Raw genomic sequence first — 26,691 nt, forward strand, 5'->3', positions numbered from 1 at the left:
ATAAAATTATGACAAAAAAAAAAAGGAATCTCAAGCATTATTTGATAGGATTAAGAAGCAAGCAATGACAACTCTTTTTGTTGGCTTTCTTGCAAGAAAGTTCTAACTTTTTCTCTCGCATTCATTCTTCCACTAAGTAATATCTGAACTTTGCATTGCAGCAAATGATAATCACTAAGCTTCCTGGTATTGGTATGAGGGCCAATGCCAGATAATAGAACCCACCATGCTCTTTATTTAAGCTAATAATTGAGTAGCAAATTAAATATACTCTTTATATTGGCTTGGTTTGGGATCTTGCTATTGAATTTTATACTTGTTTTAGAAGCAACTCAAGTACTCAGACCTACCCGTTCAAACGAGATTTCTCATATTGAGAAAATGAAAATTATAAAGTAAATGGGCCGGTTAATATCTCTGCTAGAATCATCCTTAAGAACAATTGATTCCGCTAAACAATTGTTAATCCATTGCCCATCAAAGAGCAGGCTGCAGCTGCAACAAATGATGGGGGAGCATGAATGCACATGACATGCACCGAATTTGCCTTAAATCTTTATGGATTGAGCCCAATCTTGGGATAAAGTAGGCTGGAAATGGGCAAAAACTCAGGATGAAGCCTGCTGGAAACAAAGGGCACACGATTCAGCAAGCAAATTCCCTAGTTTCACAGCTTCTTAAGGGATCTAGATGCACTTATATTGGGTAAGGGTTTGTTTAATTTTTACCCCATTTCCTCTTCCAGAAATATACAAGGTAACCTCCCATGTAGGTAACAGATTCCAAAGGAATTAAACAGATATTTTCTTTTGAGTTTTTGAATCACCAATTATTTGGTATAAAATTGAAAGGAAGTACTCAATTTTTTGGACCCTTTTCTCATCATTCTGGGTTGTATATGCCCATACAAAGTCATGGATTTACATTTGGAAGAAATTATGAGAGTCTCACAGACTCATGTTTATCTGTCACTCTGCGAATGAGTTGGCATGTCGGTAATATATTGACTATCACCAAACTTCATTCCCCTTTTGTTCAAGATTAAAACGTGGAGTTATTAGTGCTAAACAAACCTATTAGTGACATTGCACAGTACCGTCCAATTCTTTTTGCAGTTCATTTGAAACTTCTGGATTATAGTTTTCTCCACTTAAATTAGATTTCTTCAGAGATTGTTTATATGTCCTTCCCTCATATGAGTCATATCCCCACCTCCCCTGTTGTCTTTTTCTTCCACTTCCCTCTAAATTAAGTTTACATACTATCCATGCATTGTTGTCTTCAATTCTGATATATATGATCAAGCAGTTTGATGGTATATTCTTATTTCAAAGAGCTTTGACAAGCAAAGGTTGGGAAAGAAGATGTGCATGCAGGCTGTCAGGTTTTCCTGTTACAGCCTTAGAAATGCAAAGGAAGAATGCTAACTAAGCCCATAGTTGACCAGCAATCAACCTTATCTTCTTCATCTCTTCTTTCTTTTTCTCAGAAAAAGTTATTCTCAAAGAGTTTACCTACTATCCCATCATCACCATAAGAAATTGCAATTATGTCAATGTCATCATAGCATTTACTATATTTTTTTGTGCTGCATGTCCCGCAATATTGAGAGAGGAAAAAAAAGTCAGAGGTAAGACATTGGCAATCCATGGAGAGTTTGTAATAGATAATCTGTTTAATTACAATATTATAAGCATATTGTTTAGCGATTGCAGTCTCCAGCTCTTCATAGTGCATTTCAGTTTGCTTAAAACTCAAGCAACTATAAAGGTTAACAAGAAATCCCAAAAATGGTTAACTTATAACAACCCAAGTCATAATTTAGTACCCTAAGCACTGATTACTTCCTGGCATCATGCTCCCAATAAAGTACATGCAAAATACAGACAGATTAAGGAAATATATAAAATTCCAAAGTCGATTACCCCAAGAAAACTTGCTTTGTAAGTTCCATACTCCTTTCTTGGTCCCTTTTACACTAAAAATACTTTCATGATTGTTTATAGTATGATTGATCCTCAACACTTTTGCTTCAATTTTTTTTTTTCTTATGGATTACTTCTTCTACTCATGAGTCATGATACTCCCCAACTGGTGGTGACCCTTTCTTCCCATCCCTTTCAAGAAAGGAAATAGTCAAAGAAACATAGAAAGTTAGGAACTTAAAAGCTAAAGCTATGTGAGAATTCCCCAAAATCTTTTGGCCCCAACTTCCACCCACCTCCACCACGCCACCATCATGTCTTTCTTTTATTTCACACATTTTTGCTCTACTCTTTAAGAATTAAGATCTTCTATGACCTTTAGACTTTTTGGTGTTTAATTTAATTCCACATCAAAGTTCATGCCCAACAAGGCTTGTGTATTCTTGATTTGTTGTTACACACATGAATGAGTTGACCCCCAAATTTTAATTATTATATTAACCCAAATATATAAAAATGGGGTGTTGGTAGTGATAGGATTAGTTAATTTATTATGAAACACTTTGATTTTGATCTTATCCTTATTTCTATAGAGAATGTTATGGCATTCTAAAATCTTGATCTTCAAGTGACTCATCCAAGCAATGGCTGTTGACCCTAGCCATTGTCCAGAACCAGTGATTCTAAAATATATTTCCAGTAACTGTAATTAAGAAACATTCCCTCAAAAACTTGTATTGTAAGTCAGCAGGAGTTAGGATATTTAAGTGTGACTACAGTTACATGATGACGACTCATCAAGGCTAGAAGGGGGAAAAGGATAAACGGTACCATTTTTGGTTTGTTTTCCAACATAGTAAGAACCATTATTTAATAAAAAAATGGCCAAAATACAGAATCACTAAGCACAAAAGGGGCGAGACAAACAAGAATTAACCAGCTGTATTGTTCTTCCTGCTGTGGCAAATGTGATCAGAGACAGACATATACTTGAAACTTTCAATGGTGAAGAGTTTACAAGGTGAAAATGGAGAAATTTTATATATGATATGTGATATATTTTCAACCAAACATATTAGCATAAAGCCATTCCTTGATAATATTCTGTCTGTACCACAACCATTAACATATCATCACCGCATAACCATTGACAAAGAAAATAACATAGAGGGAAAGGAAACTAAGGCATCGAATAAATAAAAACTTAATGCTATTAGAAAGTTATTTAAAAAGAAAGGAAAAAAAAAAAGAGAAAAAGGGAAGCCCTGAAGGCTGAAACTGATCAGAAATGTTCAATCTCCATGATCAGCCACATCAACCTTGGTGGTGCAAGACAACAGCCTGCGAAACATGGCCAACAAAGCTGCACAAGAGACCTCTTTGGCCCTCCTGAGCACCATACACTTCTTCTTCTTGGCGACAGTTTTGGACTTCCTTTTCCTTCTAGGACTCTTCACCTTTTCCTTCTTAGCTCTGCCGAAACATTTTGTTTTTTCAGGCTCGGTTTCATTCCTGTGAAACGTGTAGCTCCTGAGGTACATTTGCCTGCATGAAATGCTATCAACAACCCTGGGACGTGCATGACAGCCGCCGCCCCTGCGCCCTTCAGAGCTCAGTGACCTGACAAATTCAGCATCTGATTCCGGCCACTTGTAGAGGTTCACGTAGGTTGGCCTGACTGGGACCCTAGTGTCATTGATGCAGTTTGAGATACAGGTTGAAGCCATTCTGGTTTTGGGGGGTCAGGGTTCAAACTTTCAAGTGATAAATACGGGTGGCTTTGCTCCTAGCTAACCGGCTTTTAGAAAGAGAGAAAGACTGCTTCAAATGAAAGATAAAGAAAGAGAGATTGAGAATGAGATACAGGGGGGAGATGCTTTCCCTACAGGGGGTTTATACAGTGGTTTTTTCTTTGTGCAAAAATGTAATGATTTGGCATCATTTGGTGAGTGTATGCATGAAGAAAACAAATTGTCATTTTGGGTCCATATATTTATGTGGATTTCTATATGTTCTGCCCCAGGTCCCCTGCTCATAAACCAAGTAACTTTCTTAGTAGTCTTTGTTAGTTAAACCTAGTGTCATTTGACTGTTCTATGTTGTTAAGCAAGGAGCAAGCATGACAGAATCTTACGTATTTGATGTTTGTTCTCCAATTTTTTGAATTTTTAAGGTCACTGTCGTTTGAGATTTGGGTTCTTTTATAATGATTTTTTATTCTAAGGGTGAATAAATACTAGTAAAAAGGAAATAGGAGATGAATATCTTGTGCCAAACGAGTAGGGATAGGCTGTTGCAGAGTCAAAGATACAGATGAATCAATGGCGGATTCCATTTAGATAGTGTGACCGTTAAGGGTTGAAGCAATGTACTTTAAAAAAAAAATAGGGTTGAAGCAATATATACTAATATTATGCCCTGACTCCAGGCAGCTGTAAATTCATTGCAAGAAAGGAAATATGTAGAGAAAATTGCATTGAGGGCCGTGACTTTAGGCCGAAGTTATCCTTCTGATTTCAGGCCACCAGCCTAAGATGCTGCTGATACCACCAGGCTAAGATGCTGCTGATGCCGCCAGCCATGAACTAAAAGCGGAGATTCTTGCAATTTATGGGAGACCTGTAAGAATACAAAACCCTAGGAATGAATGTTCCATGTCGAAGTCAACCTAGCTCTAATCAAAATAACATAGTAACAGATTAACAAGGAAAAGGGAAAAATAGGAACCAAGTGCAGTTTTATGTTCATTTGTCTCCTGTTGCAAGAATTACTATCTTTTGTCCATATTGGAATTGCATTGGAATCTAAAAGTTTTTTGGTTTGGTCTGACTGCTGCAGACTCACGGAAAGATGGCAGTAGTGTTGTTTTGGCCATGACAGATTAAGATAAGGAGAAAAGGACCGAAGCCGATGTGCATTCTGGGCTTGAATTGGGCATTGGTCCACACTGTTTTGCCCAACGCAAGGTCGAAAGTATTCTTGTTGAGTGAACAATCCAGGGCTAGAAATTAGAGTTATGGGCTCGGTTCAAATGGGGAAATGGAAATGTGAATTCAACCGGGCTTTCTGGGGTCATCTGAAAGATTCTCTCATGAACAAGATATCTAGAAATAGAAATAGAAACTAGTCCAGGAAAGTGGCGGCACCGAAGAGGTAGTTGGCTTGGCCTTCTTGTCGTTATGAGCTGATCTGTTTCACCTTGTCCGCTGGCCAGTTTCCCACCATCCAAAAAAACAATTGACAATTTCCAACCCATATCTGCTTTTCCGTAGTCCCATTTTTCCCCAAGGGAAACTGAATTGTCTCTGCTCTAGAACAATAATATTTGATGGACTGGTTCTTCCAGGCATGAAAGTGAAATGCAATATTCCATTCATACCAATTTCATGTCAGCTAAGGAAAACCGATTCATGTAAGTTTCCTGGCAACAAGTAACATTGGAATGCTAGAGTCAAGGCCTGCTTATTGGACGCAATCAAGTGACCTTGTTCCTGAAGTTTTTCAATAACTTAGGAGATGGGTATTGCAGCTATCCCTTCCAGGCAGGTTCCCATAGACTATAGTGGAGTTGACTGCTGAGTGCATTGACGAAAATAAACAGCCCTTGTAGACTTTCACCCTGCAATTTGTTTGTTTCTTCAGAATGACAAAAGAGACAAGGAGAAGGTAACAGTATAGCTGGTTGAAAAGTCTTTGGCAATAGGGTGAGAAAAGAACTTGCCCCTTATCTGAATTTGTTACTCGGTTTACACTAAGACCCCCGCATTACTGTCACTTGACTTCTGAGTTTGGGTGCAGCTCGCCTATGCCATTTCTTAATTCCACCGAGTGCAAATTGAGTGAAGTCAATGTTTCTAGCATGCTAACTGGACTAATGATGCAGAAATGTCCCAAGAAACTACTGAATAAGTTCAAGTGATCATCGATTGGGAATACCCGAGGATCTCAAGGATTGCCATTGGATAGTGATGGTAAAACCAGGATTCATTCTTTTCACAAGATAAACATATTCACAGCTTACATTTGCAAAGAAACCATCATACACTCTGGAGGGCAATAATTGTGGAGTAGATGCCCTGCCACATAAATTTAGATTAGAATAATACAGGGCCCCCAAACACCGAAAGGTCAATGTAGATTGTAGGGTGTACCCCCATTTATCAGTACTAGTCCCACCACCTCCTCTAAACTCTTAACTCATGTCTTTTCTTTTCTTTAGGGCCTATCTTTTCTTGCATTGACATAAAATGTGGTTTAGCCATAAGGATATGAGCAGGAAACTTCTCTTTATCCGGATTTCAACACACCATAGCCAATAGTCACAAGGAAGAAGAAGTATGGGATGCAACTTTTTGAGTCTTGTGGGCCAATATTTATTTATGCTTTATCTGTAAGATATGCATTAGTTACTACTGATGCATAAGAAAAGGCAACAGACTATTAACTACAAATAAGCATCAAGTTGCGTGTCGCCATATTTAGCAACTTTCTACCTAATCAGTGACTTTGCCAACTGACTAGATAGCAGATACCAACAATATAATCGGTGTGGCGAGAATTTACAAGATTTATCAGCTAGAAACATCATCAACTTTAAGCCTGTTTATCTGACCCGCAAGAACTTGAATTGGCTCACAACCTTGTTAGGACTTCAAACTTGAAACTTGTAGACTTGGGCATTGATTTTTATGCCCATGCTCATCCTCGAAACTCATTCAAAGCAAACTAGACTTGCCTGCGTAATCAAGTTTGATGCCCAAGGTCAGACTCCACCCACTTTCATTCAATTAATTATAGTTTCCAAGCATTGGGAAAAGTCAGCATGCAAACAAAGAAAACCATTGGTTTTTAGCAAATATTTAATTGCAAGAAGGAAACTTACTCCATGATGCCCTAGTGTTCCCACAAGCAAGCACCGAAAAGGATTATCTTAAAATGGTCACAAAAGACACAGAATAACTAACCCGGAATAACAGAATATGCCTTAAAATTTTCACTAGTTCTTTAATGGCAAGGAAGGGAACAGGAAATTTCTTAAGCATTAATTAAATTAAATTCCTCAAAAAATAAATAAAGAAGAGAAGAGAGAAGTGGAGATTCAGTGTGAGAGGTCACCTCTAATGGCATGCCACATGGGAAGCACACTCGAAAAGCCATGTCTTTATGTGTGGCCCACTGTCGTCTGTTTGTGCACGTGGAGAGACCCTGTTGGTTAAGGCAATGTGGAATCTAGGTTCTCCTAAAAGACGAAAGACACACGAGAAAACAATTGCTTGTGGACTGTGGAAAGAGCGAGGTTCTTTAGCGATTGAATCGCTCTTTATAAATCAGATCTCTCTCTCTCTCTCTCTCTTCTCTCTCTCTCTCTCTTCTCTCTCTATGCATTTATTAGACTCTTAAAGCTGTAATTTTTGTTCTTACAAATTAGAGAATAAGGAGAGAGAGCGAGAGAATGAATTGGTAGCTGAGTGGGAAGATAGAAACTCCAAAGCTCTGGTAAGCACAAACCCTAATTCTCGTTGCCTTTGCCCTTTGATAAATTTATTTCGCTCTGTTTGGTTGCTGAGAAGATTCATTGAAAGGAAATTTCTTTGTGGGGTGGGGAGGTGGGGGATTGTTTTTTGATTGATGGATTTATCAGGTAGTTGATTTTTAATGTGTAAAAACTGAAAGTTTAGCTGAAACTAAGAACTATTGGTAATTGAAGAAAAAAGGGTGTATTTTTTTTTGCTTTTTTATTGTTTTTCTTCTTTTCTAAGTGCCTAAACGGAATGTTAGAGTTAATAGTCGGGGAGGGGGGGGGGGCTTGTTAATCTGCTTGTGTGTGATAAATCTTTCTTTAAATTTTGTTGCTTTCAGGTTCAGTATTGAAGAAAGGAAACAAAGTTTCAACTTTGATCTTCAGCTATTTTGAAATTTCTTTTATTTACTTGAAGAATCGTTTGCTTTGACATTGAATTCAAAGGGTAGAGGAGGGGAAGACTATGGGAAGAGGAGAAAATGCCAGTGCTGCCTGTCCAAGCAAGAGTCTTTTCCTGCTTGGGCTAGAGATGGTGAAACAATGTGAAGAGAAGTACCAAGTGAATCGAGAATTAGGATTATCAAGTGCTGAAGTTGAAAAAAGGGCGCAGAAATATGGATGAATGAGTTAGAAAAACATGAGGGCACGCATATTTCAACTGATTTTGGAGCAATTCAATGACACATTAGTTAGGATATTATTGGTTGCTGCAATTGTATCGTTTGTTTTGGCTTGGTATGATGGTGAAGAAGGAGGGGAGATGGAGATAACAGCTTTTGTGGAGCCGCTTGTGATTTTCTTGATCTTGATAGTGAATGCCATTGTTGGAATATGGCAAGAAAGCAATGCGGAAAAAGCGTTGGAGGCTTTAAAAGAAATTCAATCGGAGCATGCAAATGTGACTCGAGATGGCAAGAAGGTCTCAAATTTGCCTGCAAAGGAACTTGTCCCAGGTGATATTGTAGAGTTGAGAGTTGGTGATAAGGTACCTGCAGATATGCGGGTTTTGAGTTTAATAAGCTCAACTGTAAGAGTTGAACAGGGGTCATTGACGGGAGAGAGTGAAGCTGTGAGCAAATCTGTGAAGGTTTCCTCAGAATTCAGATATTCAGGGAAGAAATGTATGGTTTTTGCTGGAACAACTGTGGTCAATGGAAACTGTATTTGCTTGGTCATGAGATAGGCATGAATACAGAGATTGGGAAGGTGCACTCCCAGATTCATGAAGCATCACAGAATGAGGAAGATACCCCGTTAAAGAAGAAGTTGAATGAGTTCGGAGAGGTTCTAACAATGATAATTGGAGTGATTTGTGCATTGGTTTGGCTGATAAATGTGAAATACTTTCTTACTTGGGAATATGTCGATGGTTGGCCAAGAAACTTTAAGTTCTCATTTGAGAAGTGCACATATTACTTTGAAATTGCTGTGGCACTGGCTGTTGCTGCAATTCCAGAAGGTTTACCTGCAGTTAATACAACATGTTTGGCACTGGGAACCCGAAAGATGGCTCAAAAGAATGCACTTGTTCGGAAGCTGCCTAGCGTTGAGACTCTTGGTTGCACAACTGTAATATGTTCTGATAAGACAGGAACTTTGACTACCAATCAGATGGCTGTCTCAAAGCTTGTTGCTATTGGTTCAAGGCCTGGCACTTTGCGATCTTTTGATGTGGAAGGAACTACTTATGATCCTTTTGATGGGAAAATACTAAGTTGGCCTGTTGGTCAAATGGATGTCAATCTTCAAATGATTGCTAAAATTTCTGCTGTTTGCAATGATGCTAGTGTTGAGCAGGCTGGGAATCATTATGTTGCCAATGGAATGCCTACAGAGGCAGCACTAAAGGTGAAAATACCCCAATTCTGAAATTTAATCCTTTTAGTCTGTGTATATTGCATCTGTTTGACTGAACTCAAGCTAACATGGAGCATGAGAAAATGTAAAAACTTAACTTTGAACCTGTTTTTAAGTAGCTTTTTTTGAACTTTAATTCATTTTTTTAAATAATAGAACAGGAGCACATAAATCTCAGCATCAACAATTCCATTATTTCCTTTTACTGCATTAGATGCATGCTGCTGTATACAAATAAGCGTGGCTTGTTTGCCCCTGAAACCTGTGATGTGTTTTCTAAATGTGCATAGTGTGAACATTCAGTTTTTTATTTGAAAGGTTCATGTTGCATATTTCCCTCACTGAGACATATTCCTATTCGGTTTTTTCTCGTTCCAGGTTCTGGTTGAGAAAATGGGATTTCCTGAAGAGTATAGTCCCTCTTCAGGTCATGGGGATCCTCAGCGTATGTTAGCTGGTTTCTTTCCTATAATTATCATCATTCTTAGGTGATGATTTCTAGATCTTACTGAGCTTTCTCATTTACTTTGTTTTGCTACACAAGGTTGTTGTCAACTATGGAGCACAATGGAGCAAAGGATTGCAACACTAGAGTTTGACCGTGACCGGAAGTCCATGGGAGTTATTGTGAATTCCAGCTCAGGACGAAAGTCATTGCTCGTAAAGGTTGATTCATCTCTTTTTTCTTCATAACATCACATGTCCACTTGTAAAATTATAGATTTGACTTTTGAGTGTTTAGCTGCTCATATGTACTTGTCCAATATCCTTTTTCTTTTGGGTGCCAGTAAACGCCCTAAGTCAAATCTTAAGATGATGCTTGCTTGCTGGTATAAAGTTCATGTGCACATCCTTGACATATATCGCTCTTATTTTACATGGTTAATGTTGCAGGGTGCTGTAGAGAATTTATTGGAGAGGAGCTCTTTTATCCAGCTTCTTGATGGCTCTATTGTAGAACTAGATCTATATTCAAGGGATCTTATTTTACAGAGTCTTCATGAAATGTCAACAGATGCGTTGCGTTGTCTCGGTTTTGCATATAAGGAGGAGCTTTTTGAGTTTGCAACATATAATGGTGATGAAGATCATCCGGCTCATCAGCTTTTGCTTAATCCATCCAATTATTCTTCAATTGAGAGCAAACTTATTTTTGTTGGTTTAGTTGGGCTATGGGTGAGTTGCTTTTGTTTGTATTTGTATTTTTGTTTTCTTACTTCTGTCTATCCTTTATCATAACCATGTGATCAAACTATCAAGGATCCTCCTCGGAAAGAGGTTCGTCAAGCGCTTGAGGACTGCAAAGCAGCTGGGATTCGTGTTATGGTCATTACAGGAGACAACAAGAACACAGCAGAAGCAATTTGTCGTGAAATCGGTGTATTTGGATCTCATGAAGATATCAGCTCAAGAAGCTTAACTGGAAACGATTTTATGGATCATCCTGATCAGAAAAATCATCTGAGACAGAGTGGAGGTCTCTTAGTTTCTCGGGCTGAGCCAAGGCATAAGCAAGAAATAGTTAGGTTGCTGAAGGAGGATGGTGAAGTGGTTGCAATGACTGGGGATGGAGTTAATGATGCTCCTGCCTTGAAGTTGGCTGATATTGGAGTAGCGATGGGCATTGCTGGCACAGAGGTATCCACCATTATTTTGTCTCTATATATTTTATTTTAATTCGGTGGATTCCATTCATAGTGTCCATCTGGTTACTTGCATCTTTTCATATGTCATTTCGTTTGGTGCTTGTGTGCTCTGTTTCACTACTCCACATGTCGGCTTTCCTTGTGAAGTAGCATTTTGCCTATTATCAGGCTATTATAGTAGTATTCTACATCCTGAAATTTAGTATACTAGTCTAAGATATTCATGATGCATTAGTTTCTTATTCCATCCTCTCTCTCACACACACATTCGCTGCTTTATTCATTCCAGGTTGCAAAGGAAGCTTCTGACATGGTTTTAGCAGATGATAACTTCAGCACTATAGTTGCTGCAGTTGCTGAGGGCAGATCCATTTACAACAATATGAAGGCTTTTATAAGGTTGTTATTGTTGTTTTTTTTTATTTTTGTGTTGTTGCATATCTTCTGGGTTTTGTGCTACTGTTTACTGAAATAACAAATTGCATTGAGTCTGCTTTCTTAAAGACAAAGCTGCATTCATTCGAAGCTAGATTCTAACTCAATGAAGCATATGTATTCAGTGTTATCTTCATACTTGTTTCTTTTTCTTCCAAACTTTTGGTCAACTTGGATTATTGTTAATATGCTACATGGAGTGACTGACTTCTCATAATTTTAGGTACATGATCTCGTCCAACATTGGTGAGGTTGCTTCTATATTTTTGACAGCTGCATTGGGTATTCCAGAAGGCATGATCCCAGTTCAGCTTCTCTGGGTTAATCTTGTTACGGATGGACCTCCAGCAACTGCTTTAGGGTTCAATCCCCCAGACAAAGACATAATGAAGAAGCCTCCAAGAAGAAGCGATGACTCGTTAATCACTGCTTGGATCTTATTCCGATACCTGGTAATTGATCTATACTTTTTCTTTGTTCCTCTTTCTTGTTCTTGACTACTTAATGTGGAATTACCGAAGACGTGAGCTGACTTGATTCCTTCATTGTTGCAGGTGATTGGATTATACGTCGGGATAGCAACAGTTGGGGTATTCATCATATGGTACACACACCACAGCTTCTTGGGCATTGATCTGAGTGGAGATGGCCATAGTCTTGTTACCTACAACCAGCTTGCCAAATGGGATCAATGCTCTTCTTGGGAAGGTTTCTCAGTGTCACCATTCACTGCAGGTTCCCAAGTGTTCACTTTCGACACAAACCCGTGCGATTTCTTCCAGGCAGGGAAAATCAAAGCCTCCACTCTTTCCCTCTCCGTCTTGGTAGCCATTGAAATGTTCAATTCCCTTAACGCCCTCTCTGAAGATGGAAGCTTATTATCAATGCCACCTTGGGTCAACCCATGGCTTCTTTTGGCCATGTCGGTATCGTTCGGCCTACACTTTCTGATTCTCTACGTGCCATTCTTTGCTCAAGTGTTTGGGATTGTTCCCCTCAGCCTCAACGAATGGCTCCTGGTAATAGCTGTTGCTTTGCCAGTCATTCTGATTGATGAGGTTCTCAAATTCATTGGAAGACGTACAAGCGGGTTGCGGTATTCTGGTTCAAGAAAATCATCAAAGCATAAAGCTGAGTAATTTTTAAACAGTCATTGTAACAACACTCAACGATCAAGATAGAACTTGCATGGACGTTTCAGTTGCTTTTGTCTCCACTAAAAGTTCCATAAGTTCAGATTTCTTTCTACTGTTTCTGCTTCATGTTTCATCCAATTCAATTCTGTTTACAAAGCCATGGTAACATTAACTCAATTGAATTGACCCATAGCTAGGCTTGAATTTAAATAAAACCCCATTAAAGGTTAGATAAACAATTTAAATTTCAACTCAAAACCAAAGAACGAAAGGAAACGTTTTTGGCATTATACCAATCATCAGCTACCAGACCGGAGAGAGTAAATTAACAAAACGAACTTCAAATTTCACTAAAATTGGAAATTCAGACCAGGAATTACTAATCGCCAAAGAAAAAAACCACTGACCAAACTATAATTTCTAGTAATCCAATAAACCCACCTTAATTACAGACACTAACCCAAACCCTAACCTCAAACATTCTTGACAGCAAGACTTCAAATCCCCATTTCCTCCCCTACTCAAATTATAATTCATTTAACCGCCGAACCCGTACAAAGTCCTACCCTGCCTCTTCAGTGCATAAACCACATCCATAGCAGTCACGGTCTTCCTCCTCGCGTGCTCAGTGTAGGTGACGGCATCACGAATCACGTTCTCCAAGAAGATCTTCAGAACTCCACGAGTCTCCTCGTAGATTAAACCGCTGATTCGCTTGACTCCTCCCCTTCGAGCCAAACGCCGTATTGCTGGCTTAGTGATCCCTTGGATGTTATCACGGAGGACCTTACGGTGTCGCTTTGCTCCTCCCTTGCCCAGTCCCTTGCCTCCCTTTCCTCTTCCCGACATCTTTGCTTTTCCCTGGAATTGGTGATTTGGCAGTTTAATTGGAAACTTTGGGCAATGAGGAATTAGTTGGGGGTATTTATAGGACGAGTGAGGAGTGTTGGGGGTTGACAGAGCAATCCGTGCGGTGTTTTTAGAGATGAATTATAGCCGTGGATAAGTTTAATGGAGGGTTGAGATGAGCATGAAGTATCGACACGGATAGGTGACGTGGATAATTTGGTGGTTATTTTGTAGCGCCTTTTTTTTTGGTTTGTGTGTTTCTTTTGTGAGTTGAAAACTCGAAAACGTTTTTGGAGCGGAAACTAACGCGCCATGATTCTATAAATTGACTCAGTCCCAGAATTGAAGCCCACTAACAAATTTCGACCCGTTTGTTTGTGGGTCAACTTTTGGACTAGTTTGCCTAGAGTCCATGGCCCATTATTCACTAATGAATGTTTATTGGACATACCATTTTAATTTCATTGTAACATTTTATTTAAATTGAAATCTTCATTGGTAAAAGCAATAGATAAATTATAAATATGATATTTGACCCCTGGGTATTTCTAAAAATTTTAAGAAATCTTGCAAAATTTCAAAGAAATTTTTCATTTAGATCATTTTGATGTTGTATCTAGTTAATTTGGTTATGTTAAAGTAAACGGTTAAATTAATTTTTTCGATGAATTATCATAAAAAATTTAACTAATCAATTTTTTTTGAAAAATTAACGAAATTATGGGAGGCAATCAAAAAGAATTGAACTTTGAGGTTGTTTGGTCAATGCAATCATACATCAAATGAATGAAATTTTTGTCAACTTTATTCTTTCATAAATTACAAAAGCAACATACGAATGAAGAAAAAGGAGATGACGAAGGGGGCTTAGGGTTTAAGATCGAAGAAGACGGAAGAGGGGAGTAAGGAAATGCAAAGGGAGAGGTTGATTGGTGACAAGGCAACGATGCCAATGGGAGCTTAAGGGTCATTGCATAATGGGTTAGGAGATCATTTGATTGGGTTGTTGAAAATATTTTTTAACGATAATATATTAAATAAATTAAAAGAATCGAAATCTTTAAACCAAATACCCAATACTCAATTAGTTCTCCTTATTTAACTTGAATTGAATTCAAATTAAAGCAGTATTATTCACTCTTAAATTTAGTATTTAGATTTTCATCTTCTAACTTAAAGTTTTTCGAGAGTAGGTGTAATATAATGTAAATGTTCATGAACATTTCATGGTTAATATGATATTTATTGGAACTTGATTCCGTATTCAAACAACCCAGTTTAAATTACAATGTTAATCTTGTTTCTTAAACAAAGTAAGTACAAACCACATATGTAATTAGATTGAGAAATTTTACTTTTATGCTACAAAATTGTAATTGGATTTGATATGAATAAAGTTATTTTTACAAGTTTAACAATGATTCATCACAAGTTTAAACTTGTTAATAACTCAAAACTCTTATGAATCAAAGCTCAAATCGATTTTATATGTTGTTCCCTCAATTTAAAATTTGATGATTACACATAATTAAGTTAGATTAATAAATTTTATATTTTTTTATTTATAATATGATCGATATAACAAGACATTGGAATAATGTAGTCAAACATAATACAAAATGTCTGTTTTAGAATTTTTAATTTTAGAATTTATAAATGAAAATTGATTATTATAAATTTAAATTTATATACCAATGAAAATCTTATATAATGGTGATAAATATGTTCAAAAACAGTATGTACTACTACTATAGGAGTATAGGGGAAAAATAAAAAAATGTACTGATAGTTATGTAGTCGAAAATGGCTTTTAACTTTTAATGTTAAATTAATAGGATCGTACGTCGTCGTTTGGATTTTCTTCGGATATTAAACCCAAAGCGGCAAAGCTCCTACTATCCTCTTCACCCTTAAACCCTACACCCTTTTACCTTCTCTCTGTCTGAGGAACTATGGGGTTTTTCGACCTTAACATTCCGTACGCCGATTCGACGCCGCCCAACAATGCGACATCCGCCGCCACCAAATCCACGCGCATTAAAATCGTGATCAAAGCGATGGAGCTGGGTTACACGGGGATCGCATACGACCGTACGATAAAGGGCGTCATGTCTGATCGCCACCGTTGCTCAATCCCTCTCCTCACCCTCTCCTCTCTGCTCAAAATCGCCCCCTTTCTCTCCTCTTCCGTCAACTTCCACCGCGACCTCCTCGGCGTCCCTCGCTCCTCGCCTTTCCGCCAGTACACGCGCCTCACCGTCTGCGTGGACACCGCGTCGCAGTCACAAGTGTTAAATTCGGGAAATCCGATATTGAAGACGTACGACATCGTTGCGGTTAGGCCGTTAAATCAAAATGCTTTTGATCACGCATGCGAAAAAGCCGAGGTCCTTAATTGAATCGAATTTTAATCTAGTAGTGGAATTTAAAAAAAAGGAATCTTTTAATCGTTTTTTTGTTGGTTGTGTAATAGGTGGATATAATTTCAATTGATTTCTCAGACAAGGTGCCATTTCGATTGAAACTGCCTATGGTTAAAGCTGCTATTAAGGTTTGTTTTTGACTTGGATTTCTATATTCCTTCAATATTGATTTCTTTTCGATGGATAATTTCCATTGTTCTGTTTTCTCGTCTTGCAGCGTGGGGTTTACTTTGAAATTACGTATTCTTGTCTTATTGTGGATGTTCAACTAAGGAGGCAAATGATATCCAATGCTAAGGTGAGGAATTGGGAGCTTGTTGTATTGTTTTCAAATGGTTGGATTTTACGCTATTTCTAATAGTGCACATGTTTTCGCCTCTTATTGTTCTTAGAAATAATGCTTGTTATAAAACCAGCTGGGATATAGTCTATGAATTTAACTAAGATGATGATTTTTTTCTCGGTGAATGGTATGATTAAGGTCATTTGAGTTCATTCATAAGTGTATATTAGTGGATGTTGTTGCTGTGAACTAATTATCTGAAGCATACTGTTTCAGTTGCTGGTGGATTGGACTCGAGGAAAGAATCTCATATTTTCTAGTGCTGCATCTTCTGTATGTGAAGTCAGAGGACCAAATGATGTTGCAAACTTAGCATCTTTGCTTGGTCTCTCTATAGAACGAGCTAAAGCAGCTATTTCCAAAAATTGTAGGTATGCTTACTTGTGAAAACTTTGTAATTTTAGGAGGACAGTAGTTAATGTTTCATTTCGTGTGGAAATCCTTTCGTTTCTTCTTGCAGGAGTCTTCTGATTAATGCTTTGAGGAGAAAGCACTTCTTCAAGGAGGTCATCAGAGTTGAAGCGGTGTCATCTAGTGGGCCATTTGACTCTGAGAAACCTGAGTCTGCGGACTGGCTTAACTGGGATCCGATCTCTAGTGGTGAAGGTGATTTATTGCTGGATGACATGGCAAAGTCCTTCTCTGCCTCCAGTAATGTATCTAAAGCTGTGAAAGTCATTGATTTTGATTCTGTTATTGACAACATGCCATCACATGGCTTCCAAGTTAAGGATTTGATACCTGGAACTAAGACTGCCTCCCAGTCACTGGCAAAATTTACAAACATTTTGGCTACTACTGAGCCAGTTGAGTTATCCATTACAACTGATCGGCTGTCTGAAAAGCCCAGCAAGCTCAATCTTCTTTGTGAAACAGACAAGGCTTCACTAGATGATACACCTTCAGAACATTTAACCTCTTTATCTGCGGATTCTCAAAAGTTACACCTGGCAAAAGATGCTACAAAAACTTCAACTGATTCTGAGGAAGTGGTAACTAATACAACCACAATTGAGGAAGAACCAGAGACTCATAATGGCTCAGGTGTAGTATTTGCCTCAGTTGAAACTGAAAGTCTGGGTCTGCAGTCTGACAACTGTATTCCTGGTTATGAACAAAATGCTGCGTTACTAAATGAGAATGTGAGAATTGAGGCATCAGGCAATGCATTAAATGCTGTAATGCTAAATGAGAATGTGACATCTCAGACATCAGCCATGGATATTGAATCAGATGCTGCTTGTAATGCTGCTAGTTTGGAGATTTCTCCTCCATCTGAGGATAATAATTTACCTTCTATTCAGAAGAAAGATTCTAAGAGTTCAAAAGGTTCTGATGTTAATTTTGGTGCAGAGACTATTAAGGTGGATGATGTTGTAGTCCGTATGGATATAGGTATTGAACACCAGGAAAATGCATCTTTGGTTGATAATATTTTGGAAAGCATGTCATTGAGGGGTCCTGAAGATGATGCAGTTATTGCTGATCAAATTTCATTTCAGTGGTCTAATGATGAGATGGGAGTTAAGGATGACTCTGTGGTGGCAAACCATGAAAACCAAGTGGAGTTGGTGATGGGAGAGCAAAAGCTTGCAGAAGATGATGACAGAATGAATGATCCTTCCTCAGTCTTTAGGGATGAGTCTTTGCCCAAAGATGTCCTTGAGAGAGAACTAACCACAGTACCTGAAGATGATGGAGGTCTTGCGGATTTGAATCCTTTTCCAGAGTCCAATGAGGAGATGAAAGCTAAGGACATCACTTCAACTACAACTAATGAGATCCAAGAGGTGGCATTGGAAGGGCAAAAGCGTGGAGAACATGATAGCAAAAGTAATGAGCTTCTTTTAGGCCAGCGTAGATTAGGTAAAGAACATATTATTGTTTGGGACTTTCTATATCAAGGTTTTAAGTCAGCTGCTTTTACATTTCTGCATTTTGGGATCATGATTTTCCCCGTTAACATGCTTGCTTTCTTTTCTGATCTGACTGCAAATTGTCTATCAAATGCAGGGAAACTGAGCACTAGCCGGAGGACTCCTCATCGAGTTCATTTATTTCCCTTACGGCGTAACTTGTATCCTGTATCTTTCAAGAGGAAAGCTAAAAAATCTAAGCGCAGGGTGAAGATGGAATAACCATATTGTCTTTGTCTACCGGGATATGTACATTAGCTGAGCAAATGTTTTTATTTTATTCCATTTATTTTTCTTAATTACATTTTTGATTATCAGAAAAACTGTTCTGCGCTTTGCTACTCTGCCTAGTATCTACTCTAGGCCCAGAAATGGAGAAACTGCTCCAAGCCCAAATGAGGGCCATTTAATGTTGTGCTTCGTCTAAACCCGCAACCAGAATCCAGAATGTTCTAGCGCATCCGCGTTTCAGAAACCGTAATGGTTTTTCTGGAAGCTACTAGATTATTCCTTTCATCGATGTAACCACCCGGCTAATCCTTTACCATTATCGTCACGAGTTGGACAACACCAGCAATTTCTCAAGCAAATCGATGCGCTCTCTCGTTCGCAGAAAATGGCAATGGTTCTGAATTTCTTCGGCAATCGCCGCAACAGCATCTTCGACCCCTTTCCTCTGGACGTATGGGACCCTTTCAAGGACTTCGATTTCCCGTCACTCCCTCAACTTTCCCGAGAAAACTCCGCTTTCGTCAACACGCGTGTGGACTGGAAGGAGACACCCGTGGCGCACGTGTTCAAGGCGGATCTTCCAGGGCTTCGAAAGGAGTAAGTGAGGTGGAGATTGAAGACGAAAGGGTGCTTCAGATCAGTGGGGAGAGGAACGTAGAGAAGGAAGACAAGAACGACACTTGGCATCGCGTGGAGCGGAGCAGTGGGAAGTTTTCGAGGAGGTTTAGGCTGCCGGAGAATGTGAAGATGGATCATGTCAAGGCTTCCATGGAAAATGGGGTTCTTACTGTTACTGTACCTAAGGTTGAGATGAAAAAACCTGAGATTAAATCTGTTGAAATTTCTGGTTAAGGTTAAGAGCTGAAACACCTCTCATGTGGTGGCTGTCTTTGTTCTGTTTTGAATGTTGAGTGTGATGTAAGGTTGACTATTGTAAAATCTTCAACTTTAATGTGATTTCAGTGGTTTGACTCTTTGTTGGGATCGTGTAAGATTGCCTACAAATAATTGAATCTTCAATGCCTTTTCCCTGGTAATCATGATTTCAATCCAGGCCTATACTCGAGTATGCGTTGAATGTGGCCTGACTGGAAGGAGCTTGTGAACACCAAGCAAGAATTGCCCAATTATTCTTCCTTAAGGTATCCTCCTAAATTAGAAGATTTGTGCATCAGAAAATGGTATGTTGTGAGATCATTGACCCTAATGTAAGAAAATTGAGTTGACTGTCTGCAACCATCACTGTTGAAGGTTGTGTTACAGCATAGCAAACCTGCTATGGTAGCTTTCTGGTGATTGTTTGCTGCAGGATCTCCATTTCTTCTCCATATTTGTTATCGTGAGGATGGGCATCAATCCTGTCAAATTACAACTTATTTTTCATTTTAAGCTGTTAAACAAATTATTGTCAGCAAATGATTTGAACTTGTTTTCCTTCAATTCCTCTATTCTTTCTTCCTTGTTTTCTCACAGGGTAACTAACTATTCAAGAATTCAAGCTCAGCCCCCTGATAACTATTGGATTAATGAAGTTTCAAAATTTGCATTGAATATCTGACTTTCCAACTTCCATCAAAAAAATGGAAAAGGAAAGGGAAAATGACATCCCCCCAACTTGCTCTTTCTCATGTGCCACTATGATTTTTTCACTTTCTTGCCAATGTGAACACTTGCATCAGTTTGTGAAAAGTAAGCAGTTAAATTTTTGTGCCAAAAAGCGGATAATGATCATGGCTTAAGCCTCTTTGTTTAATCAATTCCTACCATTATCATCCAGATGGCTAGAGTATCATCTTCCAAATAGCAGGGATCGCATTGGATTTGACTCATTTTCTTGGCATTATGCAACTTAATCATGTCCTCATTAGACCCAGATTTTAATAAACATTAAAAGCATTCATAAAATCAACACTCCACATTACCTTTTCCCCCATCTCCAATCCCCAACAAGCACTTGATGTTGCCTTTTTGAGTATTCTTAACAAAGATTACTGTCCATTTGCAAGTTTCAAACACTATGAAGAAGAAAACTTTGAAGGCAACAATGAATCAAAAGCAAAAAGACAGATAAATCAAGAGAGCCTACCAGTTTCTGGTACTTAGTTTAATAATTATACTTGAATAATGGGAACTTTGGATTCTTAAAAACCATATCATAGTTTAATGTCTTTTCATAATACAAAGGTCATCCATAAACTTAGTGGACAACCCACAGCCGCTGCCGGGCCGACAAAAGATTACATCCCCGCCCCTTCCCAACTCCCATCTCTAGGGGTTGCCTTGAAAGAGTAATAGCCTTTAACTAAAGAGAAAGTAATGTTCAGATTCTCTCATATAGCATATAGTAGGAATAAATAATGAAACATCAAGCTCATCATTAAGTAACATGAGATTGTTTATTTATGATACTTGATATATGTTGGTAAAACCCTTTGGAAAAAGCCTGGAAAGGCAGTGAAAATTGGTCAAGAGAGCTGAAAAATCAAGGCTAAAACTCAACTTCCCATATAGTTATGCCTTTCCGAATTGAATTGCCATGGTGGGTAGTCAACGGCCCTTTCCAACAGTACCACAAGGATTTCAAGGAGAGTTAAATAATGAGTTATAGGATTGAAGTGAATGTTTCTTCCGTGTTTTCGTTTTCAAATTGGCTTTCTCCTCAAAATTGATTCAGTTATTGTGATTAGAGACCGATGTCAAGTAAGAAAAATCTTGTGAAGAGATCCTTTTCTTAACAATTCTTCCAAGAGTTGTCACACCCGTGGTCTAGCAACTCAGTCAAAAGGAAATAGTTATTTCCCAGTGGGAAAGGTAGCTGCATTTCTTTTGAGTTGTTCTTACTTCAGACGGCAAGATGTTTCATCCACCTGAAATTGTCGCTTCCATTATTCAGTGTATTTTGTGATCATGCAGGATGAAAATGGCAACTCTTCACCTGTTATTATTGTGTCCCTTTGTGTTTTAACATAATAAAGTCTGTCTTTGTTATCTGACTTTTGGATTTTCACAGCAGCCCAACGTCAACTTTGAAGACGTGGTGGCTTGACTTGCTGTTTTCCCCTTGTTTAATTTACGATTTCATGTAGCAATTTTTACCAATATATCAAGTTTGCACCACAAAAACCCCTCTCCCGTTTAACCATAATGGGACCATAACAGTTTCCCTGAGTTCCAAGGAAGCTTTGACAAAGCAGTCCACTTACTTTGGCTTGTTGCTTGAGAGTCAGCAAGTGCAATGTAGGAGCTTCATGACTAGTCATTGAGGGGAAAAGTGAGCTACCCGAAAGTCTCTGCTTAAGTCTTTTCATGCCCATAATGGAAGATCAATAGCTGAGCTTTTGCAACTAGTCCTGAACCATTTTACTTCTTTTCATTATTATCCTTTTGTTGATGGTTTAAAACTTCTTACATCAATCAGATATGGGGTAAGGCTTGCAATTCCATAATTCTCATATGAATAGTTGTGATCAATCATATTTACAACTGTTTGAAGCTGAAAAGGGACTTAACATTGCATCAAAATATTAAGAAAACAAGCAATTCTAACACACTAAGACACATAATAAAGTCTTTCAACATCAAGGATTAATCAGATTTGCTGAGAGTGAATCTAGAAAATTGATCCAACTCTCCTCGTCTTCTTCCTCTTCCTCTCCACCCATGTGGCTCCATTCACCTTGAGGATTCTTTTCAGTTTCTTCATTTCTCGCGAATCGCCCTCGGATTCGTGGCCTGCTGTCTGCCAATGTTTTCCTACATACATACTGTTGTATAAATCGAGTTAAAATTGAGATTGTTTATGAGAAAACTATGCATTTACGTGCAGAAACATATATAATAATTTTTTTCGACAACTTCGAAAAGAATGATAAGATTGAAATTTTGTTTGATTAGCATAGCATATCATATCATTCAAAAAAAATGACTTGTGAACACAACTTAAATGTAATGTCAATCATTTTTAACTACAATAAAAAATAATACTCGAACATTTGATTAATTGGTTAATATATTATCTTCTTGTCTAAAAAATATAATTCAAATCTCCTCCTCCCTAATTATAAAAAATAAAAACTACAATAAGAAGAATCCCTCGTTATTTTGATGGATTACAATGCGTGACTTCTTCTCGTGCTTAGCTTATCTTTTCACTCAAGAGATTCTTGACCCCTTTTTGTGCATGCACTCACAAGTTCAAAGAACTATTTCAATGTCTGTCTAATTGACTCATGGATTGATACAAAAAAAGTGAGCATTTTGGCCTAAATTGAATACGACAGACACCAAAAAGCATCACACGAGGAGGAAAGAACCATAGCAATCATGCTTTTTAGACAAAAAAAAAAAAGCACATTAATACTCACCAGGTTTTTGGCTTTTTCAGGGAGAAAAAGAGAGTATATTATATTAAAAATTAATTTACATGAATAATTATTTATAATTTGCTAATCAATTGTATAAGTCAAATTTAAATAATTGAATTAAAATTGAATCTCAAACTTTATATCATTAACTTTAACTCGAATTTAAATACTTTCTATCAGCAAACAGAAAATACGATACTCACTCGAACTCAACTCGATGTAATTCAAATTGACTTAAAAATTAACCAATAAAACTTTGATTTTGATTAAAATGAGTTCCCACATGTTCGATTGTCACCTTTACGCAATGATAATAAAATAATAATTGAGCTTAATTATCAAGTACTTTGCATGATAGCTATATATAAATATATATATGAAAATAATAAAAAGAAAAAGTAAAGAGATTTAATCAAGCAGCTGATAATTAAGACCTTAATCTTCTTGTTGAAGTTCCTTAGGTTTCTTTTGCTTCGATATCTTTCGATCCTCTCTTTCTTCTCCTCTGGGCTGTAGCGACAGGCTCTGCTCATTCCTTCGATGATTGCACTGCTCTCACTCGACAATGGACTCTCTGACCTCCTACTGTGCTGCCCCATACTTATTCCCTGCCCACCCCACAAACACACCCAGCAAAAGTAAGAGGAAAAATGCCTAAACACGGCAATCAGCATAGCAAGTAAGCACTAATTATATATGTCTGAAAAGGCTTCTCATACACGAAATTTAAGTGGGAATTAAAGCCCCGAAACAAAAAAAAAGAGAAAGCAACCCCCCACCCAAAAAAAAAAATTAAATCGGGAAAAAGGTGAGAATAAAAATCTTTGACTAAATTCGCCGGTGGAAAAATAAAATTCCTTTTCGTATGATTAACTTAAAAGATGTACCTAATAAACTATGACATGTATATTCTTTGAAAATATATTTTACAAGTATAATGGATATTATCCGATGTTATTATTATTAAAATATTCGTTGAAATTTACTCATATTTAATAAAAAAAATGAAAAAATCGATTGAAATTAAGGTGAATATGTTTCGAGTAATTAAAATTTAAATGCAGGGAGCAAGAGTATACTAATTTATAAACTTAAACTCAAAATTAATTCAGAAATTAAAGGTAAAAATAATTACGCATGGCAAACGTAACCGTTTTAACGATTAAAGCCAGTTGGGTGGACTAACCTGGTCCAGATCACCGGTACTGAAAACTCTCCTCACCGGACCAGAAGCAGAGTCAATAAACTCGTTAAGCGTCGAGGCGAAATGACAATGGAGTCCGTTCTTCTGAAGAGAATGGCTACTGACGCTCCTCTGCATGGAGCACGGTTTCTGAGTAGTGCAGCAAGAACTGGCCAGCGAGCTCGGCGAGCTGTAGCTCCCGCTGCTGCTGCCACTGTGAAGCGCCTCTGTCAAGGAGTCGAACGACTCGGCCACTGTGAGTTGAGTTAACGGACATGATGAGGGGAAGTTGAACGGCGACATGACGTCCGGAGGAGACGTCTGGGAGTCGCTGAGAAACTCCGGGGAGGCGCGTGGAAATGTGGGGTGTCCGAACATGGCGCGTGTACGCGGGAGGGAATTTAAATGGCTTAACTTAGAGTTTTCTTTTCGTTTTTTCCCTTTTTTTTATTGATGCCTAAAGAAACGAAGAAAGGAGAGGGAAAGTTGGAGCGAGCGGAGGCTCGCAGAGCTGCTACTTATATGAGGAGCCGAGAGAGAACTCGATGCTGACAGGGAAGATGACGTCAGCTTTCACAAATGGGCGTGGACTTTCTTTAAAGACCAAAGGGTATTAAATTTTCAATGGTTTATCAAACACACTTTTAATAACTCGAAAAATAAGTTTGAATTTTATTCTCTTATATATATATATATGTATATATATTCGAATTTATATCACAAATTCGTTATAAATAATTTATAATTTTGAGTTGTCTGGTCAAAAAAATTTTAAGTACTTGTTAAGATGATATTTATGAAAAAAAATTTTAATTAATATACTATTCATTTTTTAATTTAACAAAAATGTTGTATTAAATAAAAGAAATTACCTAAAATGGAAATCTAACTAATCGTAATAAGTACATATACAAACTAATTAACTGAACACAAAATGTAGTAAGGAAATTTCAATCAATCTTATTGAGAGAGTTCAAAAAATGAATTAGAATAAAGGAGGTGATTTTGGTAATAAGTACGAATTGGCCACAAAACACGGCTCTCCTGAACTTTTAGGGTGGCATGGGCCTTTTAGTTATAAGGATATAACTCTAATATTTTGAGCAATTAATCTTCCATGCTCAACCCCGTCAATACTAACACTTAGACGTCTTTGAGATCAAATTTTTTTCTAACAATAAGGTCCATAAAAAATGATAAGTGCAGAACATATTCAAGGATTTGAACTCACGAGAGGTCTATACTTATATTTTTCTTGATAATTACTAGGAAGGACGCGAGAGGTTTAGAAAGTCATGTTAGAAGAAACACTTGATTTTATTACTCTTAGATGTTCTACCTTTCATTGTAAAAAGTCTTCTCCTTTCATAAGCTAAGAAGTAAGAAACAAAAAACCTTCTATAATGAAAAGATAAAGATACATGTTTTACACAATGAACTAACCATTTTGATAAACTGACACTTTTATCCGGCATACTTAAAGTAAACAACAAAATAAAAGGCATTCAGCACAAGCTTCTTTAATAAAAAAAAAATTAATGACCTTCTTTAGTCATAATCTGTGTTTGGGTTTGAAGGAAGGTTGAGTTCCACAATGTTCTGCTCTTTCCTTTCCATGCATATGTACATGTGCAAAGAGAGTGCCTCGAGATTTGTATCACAGTGTCCTTTGCATGTTTCGCATGGTGGCTTTATAGAAAGTTGTACAAGCTTATCTTCATTTATCTCTCCATATTCCCAAGGGTCTTGGGACCACTCATGAGGATCAGGGATTCCTTCATTGTATTCTTTTAATGTTACTTTTATTTGATCATAGTATGGTCCAAGTGTCTCAGGGAAATAATTCCAGGATATTTTTTTTCCAATGAAAGCTAGATATGATTTGGAATGTTCTTGTTATGTTGGCAAATATGTCTTTGAAATGTTTTGTATTCTTAATTAAGTTCTCTGATATTGTAATGGAATGATCTATATGCCCATGTAAAAGGGAATGGGCCAAGCTAGATGGCTTTTCCATGTGTTACAAAATACTGAGGCTTGTAGAGGATGAATATGACAACTTGATGTGAGTAATTTCTTCTAATGTGGGAATGGATAAAATCACGTAAGGAATTCTACAAAGTTCTTTCTCTATGTTTCTATTTCTCCCTTAATTGCATTTTTTATATATTTCAGAAAATCAATAATGTGGAATTGGATACCAATATGATGCTTATGGGTCAAGTACCAGAACATTCATTTTAACTCCTTAAGAAATTCCATGAATTCATAGTAAAAACGATGAATGAAGGGCTATTTTTGGTGAAGACCATAAGGTTTGAGGATAAGACCACCATACTTCCTAAAGACTTTAATTTGGTATTCAAAAATTAGCTGTTCAATCTTTTGGTGGAATGTTCCTTCTTGTACTAGTTTGAGTACTTTAGAAGGGTAATTAAGATAAAGGTTTGGTGCCATTGGAGTAGAGGATGAGGAAAATGAAAATGACCTAGTAACATAGTTGCCTGATTTAGGTGCAAATTTGGAAGGTTTTAGCCTAAACATTTAGATTTTAGGGTTTTAAGATGGTCTGGATAGGAAATTCGCAAGTTTATTTTTATCTACTTTGACATGTTTGGTATCAAAAGAGTACTTTAAGAACCATTCTGTACATCATAGCAATTGAGGATGTGGAACTGCCTTTGGTTTGAACTTGAGCATTTATGGGAATGAAGACATCCATTTCAACAAAAAATAAATGGTGTTCAATTAAATGGAACTCGAATTTAGAGATCACCTTTTTGATTGCCAGGATTTCTTTGAAGGTGGAATGATAGTACATTTTAGAATTTGAAAATTTTTCACTTTTGTATGCACACATTT

General features: G+C 37.5%; 5 protein-coding genes and 1 pseudogene across 5 annotated transcripts; 3 read left to right on the forward strand and 3 right to left on the reverse strand.

The window, feature by feature from the left end:
- Positions 1-3,000: 3,000 nt before the first annotated feature.
- On the reverse strand, positions 3,001-3,854 carry LOC110412709 (uncharacterized). The gene has a single exon (XM_021423320.2). It carries the CDS (start codon positions 3,650-3,652, stop codon positions 3,218-3,220), a length of 435 nt encoding a protein of 144 aa, XP_021278995.1. The 5' UTR covers positions 3,653-3,854; the 3' UTR covers positions 3,001-3,217.
- Positions 3,855-7,351: 3,497 nt separating this feature from the next.
- LOC110412423 (calcium-transporting ATPase 4, endoplasmic reticulum-type-like) lies at positions 7,352-12,632 on the forward strand. Its single transcript, XM_021422954.2, has 9 exons — positions 7,352-7,421; positions 7,785-9,294; positions 9,682-9,748; positions 9,848-9,969; positions 10,198-10,479; positions 10,564-10,941; positions 11,239-11,348; positions 11,608-11,836; positions 11,939-12,632. The coding sequence occupies exons 2-9, from the start codon at positions 8,566-8,568 to the stop codon at positions 12,521-12,523; spliced, it is 2,502 nt and encodes an 833-aa protein (XP_021278629.2). The 5' UTR covers positions 7,352-7,421; positions 7,785-8,565; the 3' UTR covers positions 12,524-12,632.
- A 151-nt stretch (positions 12,633-12,783) lies between these two features.
- LOC110412427 (histone H4) lies at positions 12,784-13,412 on the reverse strand. Its single transcript, XM_021422960.2, has one exon. It carries the CDS (start codon positions 13,367-13,369, stop codon positions 13,058-13,060), a length of 312 nt encoding a protein of 103 aa, XP_021278635.1. The 5' UTR covers positions 13,370-13,412; the 3' UTR covers positions 12,784-13,057.
- Positions 13,413-15,273: 1,861 nt separating this feature from the next.
- On the forward strand, positions 15,274-18,506 carry GAF1 (Polymerase/histidinol phosphatase-like protein). The gene is made up of 7 exons (XM_021422955.2): positions 15,274-15,756; positions 15,843-15,920; positions 16,010-16,090; positions 16,352-16,506; positions 16,596-18,001; positions 18,149-18,212; positions 18,370-18,506. Exons 1-7 carry the CDS (start codon positions 15,322-15,324, stop codon positions 18,476-18,478), a joined length of 2,328 nt encoding a protein of 775 aa, XP_021278630.1. The 5' UTR covers positions 15,274-15,321; the 3' UTR covers positions 18,479-18,506.
- A 159-nt stretch (positions 18,507-18,665) lies between these two features.
- On the forward strand, positions 18,666-19,274 carry LOC110412426 (18.5 kDa class I heat shock protein-like; annotated as a pseudogene).
- A 2,412-nt stretch (positions 19,275-21,686) lies between these two features.
- Positions 21,687-24,309, reverse strand: LOC110412493 (CCT motif family protein). Its single transcript, XM_021423030.1, has 3 exons — positions 23,833-24,309; positions 23,081-23,254; positions 21,687-22,046 (listed from the first exon to the last, which is right to left on the reverse strand). Exons 1-3 carry the CDS (start codon positions 24,205-24,207, stop codon positions 21,861-21,863), a joined length of 735 nt encoding a protein of 244 aa, XP_021278705.1. The 5' UTR covers positions 24,208-24,309; the 3' UTR covers positions 21,687-21,860.
- Between the last annotated feature and the right edge of the window lie 2,382 nt (positions 24,310-26,691).

Source organism: Theobroma umbraticum, unplaced genomic scaffold (genome assembly GCF_002168275.2).
Source record: "Theobroma umbraticum cultivar Fairchild unplaced genomic scaffold, ASM216827v3 scaffold_95.0, whole genome shotgun sequence".
In the NCBI taxonomy this organism is placed as follows: Eukaryota; Viridiplantae; Streptophyta; class Magnoliopsida; order Malvales; family Malvaceae; genus Theobroma; species Theobroma umbraticum.